Below are 12566 nucleotides of genomic sequence, written 5' to 3' on the forward strand. Positions count from 1 at the left end.
TGTTGAAGTTGATGAAGAAGAACAGAACACAGATGGCATTCTTATATTTTGGATTTAGAAAAAGAAAATACGAAAAACCAACCAAATTTTGACCTCAGAGTAGACGTTTTTCCGGATATTTCTGATGAGGAGAACGAATGAAGTCCTACAGCAAAATGTCAGCAAGATCATTCATGGTGAAAATGATGAGAAAAATTAAATGTGACGGAAATGCAAAGAAAGCAAAAACCGTGGATATATGTGATTCCACTTTGTGTGCACCTGGTGCAAGTGAAATTGAAATCAATTAAGGAAGTGTTTATTTCAAATTAAAATTTGGAATTATGTGCCTTAATTATTCGTGAATAACAAATATTTCTTTTGTATTGGTCTTGTTGTTATTTCAAGTTTTACCTGTAGCTGTCCAATAAGTATTGAATAACTTTCCACTATTTTAATAATGGACAGTTTTTCCAACTTATTGGACGGCTACAGGTAACTTATTGGATTGTGTCTGTTCTTTCGAACAAAAAAAAAGTACAAAAATAACAAAGGATGACGTCATAACAATGTTTTAACTTTAAATACGGGACTATAAAAGATGATTTCACTGTTGATCTCAGTCTCACGTTTCCGCTATATTTTTGTTTGATACAAATGGGAATAAATTAAAAGTGACCTCGTCTAAGTTTAATGGCAGCAATGCCTGATACGGAGCCAAAGGAGGTTGGTACCTGAAATAATAGTAATGTCAATCATCCGAAAACCACTTGGATATAAAGATGGGGACCTACAATGTTCATTTATTTTATTCCTGACTCATGTCGCATGCCATTTTTTGGAAGTATAGGGCCCAATACAGAAATGATAATAACCAAAATTTCATATAAATGAGACTATTATCTGGGAGTAACTTTCAAAATGAGAATATTATCTTGATGTATAAGTAATATAAGTAAATAAGTTTATTTTAATGACATTGTGCAATTATGGCATTCAAATAACAATGTAAATGAAAATGTTCTAAAAATTGCACATAGCCATTTGGGCCTGAACTCTAATTCACTTTACACAGTTAAAGTTGAATTAAATTAAATTTCAAGAATATTGCATACGTTTACTTATGGACAAAGAACAATGACATTTTTGATATACAAGTTTTAAGCAAAATTGTGTTGGATATTTCTCCCCTGGATTCATAAACATAGTTTAATGAACTTCTAGCGGTTTGTAAACGATAATCATTGATTTATGAAACAGATAAATATTAGCATGATATACATTTATTAATAAACATGTTTATAAGAATTTACAAAAATAACACTTAACATACATAAACATGTTAAGGAAATGATATTAACACTATTGCATTTACCCCCTGATGTTGTCCTAAAGGAAATGAATTAAAATGACGCCAAAAGACTGCATGTTGCAGCGAACCTTAATTACATAAAGCATACTAGGGTTCGGAAATACACAACAGGAATCATGTAACCAGGGATAAATTGAATCTTAATCTGTAATTAGAACTGGTAATTCTAGACTAAAGGATCGACTCCATGGAATACTAACTTTGTGGGCACGAATTAATATAGTTTACAACTATTACATCAAAAAGATCACATAAAACGCTCGAATGATCACAGTTAAACTATTTTTAACATCAACAAGGCAAAATACATTTATAAACTATAAAACTTTGAATATATTTCACTTACAATTTCTAAGTGATAATGTGGTTGGTGAATTTTTTTTTAAACAGAACAGCCAAAATATTGTTAATGCATTCATTTATTTAGATAGAATTGGAATTTCTTCACTCGAGGTTCGGTTGAAATTTTAAAATGGGTACAGTGGTTTTGTAGAAAATTAACGTTATTTTCATTTAATCTCGATCGTATAATTGATAAGTGTAGTTAAGAAAAAATAATTAATTTGCGCTGTTTAGATAAATACGATCAAATACATTGATCGTGTCACCTTTGCGCTGAAACCCCACAGAATGATTACCTTACATGAATACACATAATAGTTACTGTATTAGTCGCCAAACCAATAATCAAATGGAAATCTAAGACTACTCATTTGGTTTTTAAAGCGCTAAGCATAGCTTAGCGCTTTATTGTTGTTAGACTTCTATTTCCGGTGCAAGGAATAACTGCCCTCTATGAGCAGAAATATACATCATTTAAACTGGTAAGAGGTATAGAGAACCAGTTATCTGGGTGACGGAAATGGCCGAGTAGATATGATTGGTCTTGCGGGGCTTACGTACATCAGCACGGGATGCTACGCAGTGATGAAAAAATATAGTGCGTATTCAGAAGCTAAAATAAAGAAAAATAAAATCGATTCTTTGCAAGAAAATGTCAAAATCTGTGATAAATTACTGTTCAAAAGGTATAATTTGTGATTTTAACATATCTTTTTTCAGGCAAGTATCCATATACAAGTCGTGTTCATCTTTAATTCACATCATCTTCAGAAAGTAACACATATTTAAAGAAATCTGGCCTTCGATACTTTAAATTGATATTCATTTAACATAAACCAAAATTTCAATAAGGCTCATTTCCGCCTACGCTTGCACACAGTAAATTTTCTTAGAACCAAGCTAGGTTAGCGCTTTTCAGTACTTTCAGTACTTTGATTTAATTTGCTATTTTCAACTAATAACAAAACATTTAAATGAGATATTAACAATGACAATGATGCCCGAAAAATGGTTAAAATGCAAGGCTATATCAGTGTTTCTCAGAAAGTCAGTTCTATGATTTTAACACAACAATAACTATGTATAATGATTAAGGAGACTCAATGGTCAACAAAATACCTATCAAAATTTATCTATCATATTTTTGTTCATATTTATTATTTTGTAAAGAAAAAATCCAAATAAGTAAGTTCTAAAATCTAACATTTTCTATATCTTTATACAAATCTCTTCATCTTGAGGAGATTAAAATAGCCCAAAAATGGTCACGATTATCAAACCCTCTTAAACTCTGCAAGTTGATATAATTTTTTTTTTAAGTATTGTGTATTACAAGCATAACATGGATTTAAAAAAGTTTACAATTTTTGATACCTAATTCTAATTTAGGTTGTACAACATGAGCAGTTATATTCATTACTTTATTAAAACACTTAAGGAGACTGGATGGTCAACATCTTACCCATCAGATCTACCTATAACTTTTTTAACATATGAATTGTTAGCTAAATTCCACAATTTAGTGAAGAAAAAATTCTTAAATAATAAGAATTAAAATTCAAATGTTTTTCAACATCCTTATAGAGAGCGCTTTTCTTCTTAAGAGAATAATCATAGTATAAAAATGATAACGATCATCAGCCCCACTTAACAGATTGGGCGGTGCTAATAAGCAACAATTAATAAGACCCGATGCGTTCATTTGAAATCGTATTACTTACATTAGCAATGCTGCTTGAAGCTCAATTTTGTGTCAAGAAAACATTTAGGAGCGTATGATTGATTTCCAGGATCTGGTATTTATACATGCGTATACATAGAGATTTCAGAGAGAAAACATATCGCTGAACCCACAGGTAAGAAAATAAATTCTCTAGAGAGACTCGGTGTAGTTGAAAAGCTATGTTCAGTATATAAAAATGATCAATAAATTTATGAACTTGGTATGCAATTTAAAATGCATTAAGATACACATAACAATTTTATTAATATGCATTGTATGGGGTACTCTTTTACTGTTTGAGAGAGTTGTGGTTGGACAAGATATAAGTTATAACATTATTTTATTCTAAAAATCATTAAAGAAGTAAAATGTATAAGTGAAATAAATAGTGTTGTGTGCTTCTCTGTTTAATTTTTTTTTTAAATTAGATAAAAGTGAACACTATTTGCATTAAGTATTACGTATGCAGACAAAAGTTACCAAGCAATAGCATGTACTTATTTATAGTTGGTAAATAGGTGAAAAAAAACCATTTTTAGTGCATTCATATGGAATAAAACACAATCTGAAAATATACGGTTGTAAAATATAGGCAACGGTCAGGCATTTTTGATTGCAGTCCTTGTACTCACAACATATCTTTTTGAATCTTAATTGTTCTTCACATCTTCTTTAATATTAATACATATATTTCTACAACAAAATCTCAATTCGGTGTATTTTTCCTCATAAATAGTTTTCAAACAGCTCTTAAACAAGGCTATAAAAACCAACTTTCCATTGTAGAAATATCGAATTTAACATGTACCTAGTTTACATAAAATATTTGTATCCTTGATGATTTTGTTTATTTTGTTTTGTGTTGTTTGCTTTAGGGGTTGTTATCTGCCTTGTAAATGTTCTGCTACTTCTGTGCTTCTTATTTTATCACCAAATCAAGTATGCAACAAAAACCAACCACACACATACACAAACCAGTCACAATGAAAAGAAATAACTGGTGGGTTTTTTCTCTGTTTCAGGCCACCAACACTCTTGACAAAGCATTCGACTCAACTATCTTTCTTTTTTGAAAATTCTTTGAGGATGGATTCCTGTAATAGTACTTGTTTGGTAGAGGAAGGACTTAGCACAAAGACAATGATTTTGATACCCTTTTCTCTATTAATAGGGGTACCGTGTACTGTTCTCAATACATTTGTTTTGGTTATCTTCGTGGCAAAAAGGGCTTTGAGAGATAACATATACTATTGCCTTGTTCTTCTGTTGTCCTTCAGTGATCTTCTTGTTGGTCTTGGATACATTTCGTACAGTTTCCAAAACACGGTATCCCAAACTGAAGGTTTTGCTAAGGTCATGTGTATTCTAAAAACTGCATTCGTGACAAGTGGAACACTAATGTCAGTTTGGCAATCGTTTGTTATTGCGTTGCAAAGGTATTTAGTATTGTTCCACATGGAATGGAATAAGAGGTTGTTCACTGGTGTTAAGAAATATTTAGTCTGTTCTTTGATCTGGCTTGTCATTCTCATGTTTACCGTGGGCTTAATTTCTCCACAGCAAGAGTACAATTCGAATGTCATTTGCCACGTTGAATATGTCTATGAAAAACATTTCGACGTCTTCATTACATTTAGCAGATGCATTGCTGCAATAGTATTGTTAACAATTGTCAGTTATTGTGTGGTCCTCCGTTACGTCATTAGAATCAGGAAAAGAAAAGTTTTTCCTGTCCATCAACCTTACATTATTCAAGTTAAACCGATTCCACAACATCCACCACAGGGCGAGTCAGGCATCCAAACAACGAGCGCAGGTGGTACACAAGATTCAACGAGTGGGTGTCAGTCAAACAGTTTGGGAAGAAAAGAGGTCATGACACAATCTCCTTTGACTCATCAAATCATGTCTAGCACGAAGAAAAAGAAACTAACAAACACCATTGTTTTGGTGGGACTGCTACTGGGTTGTCATACTCTTCTAACTGCACCCTTTTTCATGTCTCTTCTATTCCCCGAAACTCCCAACACATTAATTGTAATTTCAGCCTGTTTATGTGGAATCAATTCTATAATAAATCCAATATTATACTGCATGAAAATTGAAAGTGTACGATGCATTGTAAGGAATATTTTCTCTTGTAAATGACCAAAATGTATCAACAATTTCGTTCTGTGTAGAATATGAGTTAATACTGGCAAGTTGTTGTTAAGTATCTAAAACATATACATACCTATGTTGCGTAATATGATGAATGCATTGTAAAGAATATTTTCTCTTGCAAATGACCGAAATGTATCAACGTTTGTTTTCTATGTAGAATATGAGTTGATACTGTCAAGGTGTTTTAAAATATCAAAACAAATTGCATACCCATGTTGTTTTATATGATAAATAAGTATATTTTTTATCAAGTTCAAAGTTTTCCGCTGCAATGAAATGCTTCTACATGCAACATATTACTCATACATATGTATGTGGTTCATTACGTCTTGCATAGCCTAGGACTTGTAAAGGATCCGTTAAAATATCTGATTTAGTGCTACTGATTTGAAATTATTGTGCACAATTTATCATTAAAAGTGTTCAGACCTAACATAAGATGTACAATTGAATATTATTTTTGTTCATTCATTTTGTAAGTTCATTATTCTGCGTTTAAAACTGGTTTACTCGTACATGTAAATTTTAATCATGTAAATGAATTGCATAAAATGTAATGTAAAATGATGAAATAAAATGTAATTTTACATGGTTGGGAAGATAAATATACCAAAAATTGTTCTGTAATGTATTGTGTAAAAGTGATTTTTCCTTTACTGATTTGTTAAATAACTGATTTCTTGTATTTTTTAAATAATAAATGAAAATTTCATCTATCTACCCAGGTGTTTGAGTGATGGTTTGAATAAAATCAGGCGTAAATAAAGAAAATATTACTCTGTGCCAAACACCCCCCTCCCAAAAAAAAAAAATTGCATCAGTGTACTCGTTAAATACATTGGAAAACGTAGAAATATAGTTTTATAAGAACTGATCTCTTTTCATGTATTTCATTGGAATAAAATTGCAACAAAAATATATTTATCACCTACACCTGTATTCTTATTTATCATAAATACAGTATACGTAGAGACATAGCACAAAATTCTTCTCGCTTTTTCTTAAGAAGAATTTAATACAATTATCTATTTAACGATGACAAAATCTTATTTAAAATTTCTTGAACGCCACGGTTTGCAGGTATCAAACCAAAAATAAATGATACGACATTCACCCATACTGCTTAGGATTCTTATTCTTAAAATTGATTTAAAAAAATTGGCGAACATACAGTTAGACGTTTTTCAGTGCTATATATGTATCATTGATATTAAAAAAAAAAAAAAACATGCCATTGGTTACGATTTGAAAGACGTTTCATCATTGTTTTTGATAAAAATTCATGTGCATAGCTAAGCTTTCTGAGTGTCGACCAAAATTTGAATGTCAGGTCTTAACTTCAAAGCGAGATACAAAGGTTTTAATTCTTAATTATGAAAACATGGTTCGTTTCATGTTTTTGTTAACATCTAGGTTGCTAAAATAATAATACCTTTTTTTAAAACGAAATGAGATTTGACAGACAGAAGAAGATTTTAATATATGAGTTAACAGTCCAACAGAAACAAAATATGATTTACATGATGTTTATATTACTACACAACTGATGTTAACAAAACATGGCACTAGCTGTATTTACGAAATAAACAGTAACTGTTGCTAGGCCTGTACCTCGCTTTAAATCCTACCACCGACATCCATGTTTTAATCACACATTAAAAATACTTATTTGAAATATTGTTAACAACAAAATTACAAAAAGAAAATAATTTTCAGTGAAACAATATTTCTAAAACATTAGCCAATCGTTTTAGATGATATGAAATAACAAATCAAGCTGTCAAATTTTGAGAGTCATCATTTATTTTAGTAAATTCTTTGCAAAGTATCAACTTACCATATCATTATAATAACTCTAATTTTTTTTGGCCATCCTTTTAGAAAAAGAGTATTATAAAAATTACAAAATCGATGTTTAAGATAACTTAAAAGTCAATTATAGACATGAACCTATAAATAAAAAAAATGAACATGACTTACATACATGAATGGACCAATCAAATCACTTTTTCATGTTAATGAAAAAAATATACAAATGGAGAGAAAAAAAACCCAAAAGAAATTTGGTAACTCTTAGAAATGAAATTCTGATAACAAATGATAGGTCTTGAATGTATCCGAAGATATTTCAGCATGTCATCTATTGTTCACCGGTAAAAAGGGAATGTAACATTCCAACACCATGTTTATTCTTGACCTTTTAGCACAATCAACTTTATCTTCATCACCCTCTACAAATGTCCGGCAACGCATGCGCTTCGAAGAGATTTCTCACTGCGCTATCTATCTTGAATCTCTAAATCTGGATAGTCCTTTTTGGCACTTAGTCTAAATAGCTTCGAGTCCTTGTTGTCCCCGTTTAATGGCGAGGATGAATGTTTATTGAGTTCTTTATTCACAAAGCTAGACATCATATTACTCTGTCTCTGCTTCATCATTGACTGTCTTTTAGCTCGGTCAATTTCTCCTCTCCTCTTCCGATTGAAAAACCCACACTAGATGAATCAAAATATATTTTTCAGTCAATGAGAGGCTCTATTATTTTATTGTGAGATATCAATATGTGTATGAACAATTAACTATGTATGAACAACTTTGAATTAACGTATTGCAAATCACATATTAACTTAAAAATTTGTATAATTCTTGATCATTTACAATGCCATTATCGTTCCATAATTGTACAACTGGTGCTATTTGATGAAAAAGAAAACAATTTTCCACTTAGATTATTGAATATAATCACGAATGATAGATTACCTTCCATAGGATAAGTGCAATAATTATGAAGATCAAGAACCCTCCTGCACTACCCCCTATTGTGTACCATAAAATGTCTGTTGATTGTTGTCCTGTGGAACCAACAGACACCCGCAGCGCTACCTGAGATAAAATATATATTTCACAGTGAAGACAAAAATGAGAAGAAAAAACACTGGATGAAACCCTGTTAATCAATACAGTACAAAGTGAATGGAAAGCAGCGTAATCTTTGTATACTATATACAGCGTAGTGTAAACTGAGGAGCAAGCTGTAGATAAAGGCACAGTACATGCAAAGTAATTTGAAAGCAGCGCTACCTAAAAGAAAATACATTGTTCAGTTAATTCAAATAGAGGAGCGAGCACCTTATGACGCTCTGTCATTCAGTATATCAGAGGGGACTAATTGGTAATGAAACACTGATTGAATGGCATATATCTTTATATAATCATTTTTTTCAAATAACATTCTGTTTACTAAGTTGCTTACGTTCATTTTTTGTTTTTTTTGAAAAGTGTTATGTACTAAAAATTGAAATCAGTTATCTCGATTTCAATGCCATCCATTTTTCATATTAAAACGCTATGAAAATTAAAGAAAGAAAGAGACGAGACAAGACAAGACACTGATCGGAATGAAAATAAATTTCTCCTTTCAGTGAGACATTGCAGCATATGAAAATTAACAGGAGAAATTGGTACAGTTCAGACCTTGAAGATATCTGAATTTGGATGAAGTTTTTTAATCACGCTATGACCTAACCTTTTGACAAATATATGACGTTTACAATTTTGAATGTTTTCCCCCAAATAATTAATGTCGTTTTAAATTATTCTATTGGATAAAACAAACAGGATATAAATCAACAACATGATAACGTAAATAACAATTTAAATAAAGTTTTTAATATGCTTACGTAAACCACTCCCTTATCGGTAACTAAATAACAATGCACTTCATATTTATATGTTTGAAAAAAAGACAACAATAAGCTGTTATAAATATAAAGTATTTTTTTTTTTATATTTTTAATTAACAGTTTTAATTATCTCATAAATTTATATGAAATATGCAATAAGAACTGTGCTGAGGTTTCTTATAAACAAACATACTTTGGCTGACTCTGTGACGTTGATGAATGCTGGGATATTGTTGTCATATTGCTGAACATCACCAGGGATGACGAAAAATCCTATTTCAGCACTTTGGCCCTGCAAAATAGGTATGTTTGGTTTCAAACTAAAATAAATAATAATAATGGCATACAGGTATCAAATATGTTAAATGAAAAAGTGGGCTGTTTTTTTTAATTCGTGGGAAAATATTTACAGATTTATTACCATATATTGATCAGTAGACAAGGGTATTGCAAATATATTACTTTACGGCATACAGCTTTTTTTTTAGTCTTGAAAACAAATCTAATGATGAACAAGTCTTCATTTTATTGTATCATCATGTTCACATCCTTAATTAACCAATTGCAAGGGAAAACGTACATAATTTATGCGCTTATAAATTGAATGTTTAAACATGTACTTTAAGAATGGCAGAGAGAACGCTGGCATCGAGATCCATTGTAAATTCCACACTTTCGAATTCCGTTGTCTTGACATAACCAAGATTACACGTCAAATAGGTGCAGCTAATGACAGGAAGACCACACTTCTGTAAAACAGTAAATATATCGTGTACAAAAAAATCCTAAAATTGCAATACTGTAAATTATTATCGGCCGCCAGAGAGCGGTCGGTTATATATCATACATGTATATATATATATATATATATATATATATATATATATATATATATATATATATATATATATATATATATATACAGCAAAACTCGAATATAACGAACACGAATATATCGAATTTACGGCTATAACGAATTATTATTCATGTCCCGGCAAACTTATATAAACCTATAGAAAATTGATGTATATAACGAAAACGGCTATAACGAATTTACGGCTATAACGAAGTAATTTTAAGACCCCCGCTGGCAAAATTTTCACGTATTTTAACATTTTTATAACGAATTTTTTTCCATTTCAAATTTCATTGAAGAAACATGCAATTTTAAGATGCATATATAAAATACTCAAATTCAATTTTTTTAAAAATTGAAATGAAATGGTTATATTGACATTTTTTTTTAAATGACGGTAATACTAATTTTATAACTTACGATAGTTTAGAAAACTGTTAGCCGGAAAAACCCTAATTATTTTATAACGAATTCGCTATAATATTTTTTACGAATTCGTTATAAACGTATAGCGAATTACGGCTATAACGAAGTTTTTTCTATGGTCCCTTGAAATTCGTTATAAACGAGTTTTGCTGTGTATATATATATATATATCGGGAAAAAGTGGTTATAGTCAGGAAAAGGTGTTTGTGGGTTTCTTAGGAGCTACTTCTAGTTCAAACAAACGTTTTAAAATGTGTCTACGCAACGCAGCTTTGCTCTAAGATAGCGTATCATTGAAAGAAACTATAGCTTATTATAAAATGATCCAAAATATAAAAATAAAATGTATTAGTGAATAAAATGTATTGTGTTTCTTTGCATTTTAATAATTACAAAACACAATAGGTTGATGCACACAACTTTGTCCAAAAATAAAACATTTTTCATTACATTTTATTTTGGTTCAGAAAAAATCATGATTTGCAGCCTTTCTTTTAACACTTTCGTCATTTCTGTCTTGTTTACAATTTATGACATACTGTGGAATCATTAGATTTCGTGGTGGCTCAATTTTCGTGGAATTCGTGGGTACCTCTCATTCACGAAATAACATCCTCCACGAATTGATAAATTAGGGGAATAAAAGTGTATTTTATTTTGTAGATATACAAGAATACACGAAATAATGTCCCCACGAACCTTTTTAAAATTTAAGCCATCAACGAAATTTGCCTCCACGAAATTTAATGATTCCACAGTAGTCAGTTTTTATTTTCTGGTTCGATTTTACCTTTATATGCCTTATAATATCTATTGCCCATATTTCCCGTTTTGGAATCCAACATGCCGAAATATTTCATATATATTCTACAGCTTTTCTAAACCAACTTGCTTTAATACATGTATTATAGCGGCAATAGTGTACATTGTAGACCTCTCCTATTTTTATATGATGAAGTTTACTGGAGAATGCTACAGTTCCACAGGATATCCGTAATGGTGCAATTTTTTTTTTTCAAACGACCGACTTCGGTGTGAAAAGATATTTGTTTATACTTGACCTCTTTTAGATAAAATGATTTTTGGGAGTTGATTTTAAACAACTCTCCTATGCAGTTACTCTGGCAAACCAAAAGTGAAACAGTGTTTGGACCTAAGCACAAATCATCACCGCTGACAAGATTTAGTTCTTGAAAATAATCGATAAATTCGATGTAAAGTATCTTGAAGCATTGGTTTTTAAGAAACTTATTTATGAATACCTTGAAAATAGTCAGATGTAAAATAGTACGAACAATTTAGATATTTTTTGCAGTCATATGTATTCATACGCCAGAGTTCAATAAAGTCTCGTTTAACCATCGGCTGTCTCCGTAAATCTCCGACAAGCAGAGAGTCATTCTATATTTAGAGGTTGCGTCATCAAGCTATCACGTGACATGCAGTACACATTCTCTTGCCTTTTGGGGATAAACGGAGACAACCGAACATCTGGTTGAACGAGACTAGAGTTCATTATTGCTTGGATATATACAATTTTTTGAATATTTCGATTACTTATACATAGTTTGATGGAATCAATTATATCTTTAATCATTACACAGAGAATTCATATTATAAAAATGTGCATAATTCAAAGACAGATTATAAACTACTTGCCAACCAAAGTAACATATCGTTGATTTTAAAATGAATAATAAATGAATATCGATAAAATCAACTCCCGTCAGTACTTTGATTTTAATTCAGGTTGATCAAAATAACCGTATATAAAACAAAAGTTAAACCAGATAAAACACATCAGCATGTTTACCAGTCGTTTTTTTTAGCAGCCATGACAGTTCTCGCGTGATTTACGCTTGAAGTTTTGATGGGCTTGATAGCATTAATGTCAGTGTAAATAAGCGATCTCACCTCGTTCTATCACTAAAACATAATTTAAGGAAATTGTATATATTATAAAATTCATAATTAAATAACGCGTTAATTATGTTTAAAGTAGGGAAATTCCTATATTGAGTC

At 30.8% G+C, this 12566-nt stretch overlaps 1 protein-coding gene across 2 annotated transcripts in view; it reads right to left on the bottom strand.

The window, feature by feature from the left end:
• Positions 1-7041: 7041 nt before the first annotated feature.
• Positions 7042-12566, bottom strand: part of LOC105328979 (integrin alpha-4) — a 28755-nt gene continuing 23230 nt past the window's right edge. For both annotated transcript variants that reach the window (XM_034453733.2, XM_066072990.1), the window contains exons 18-21: positions 9883-10011; positions 9456-9554; positions 8340-8462; positions 7042-8074 (exon numbers count right to left, since the gene is read on the bottom strand). In XM_034453733.2, the coding sequence (XP_034309624.2) occupies positions 7859-8074; positions 8340-8462; positions 9456-9554; positions 9883-10011 (567 nt within the window). In that variant the 3' untranslated portion in view covers positions 7042-7858. The remainder of the gene's footprint in view (positions 8075-8339; positions 8463-9455; positions 9555-9882; positions 10012-12566) is intronic.

The sequence above is a fragment of the Magallana gigas genome, chromosome 10, assembly GCF_963853765.1.
Source record: "Magallana gigas chromosome 10, xbMagGiga1.1, whole genome shotgun sequence".
NCBI classification, from domain to species: Eukaryota; Metazoa; Mollusca; class Bivalvia; order Ostreida; family Ostreidae; genus Magallana; species Magallana gigas.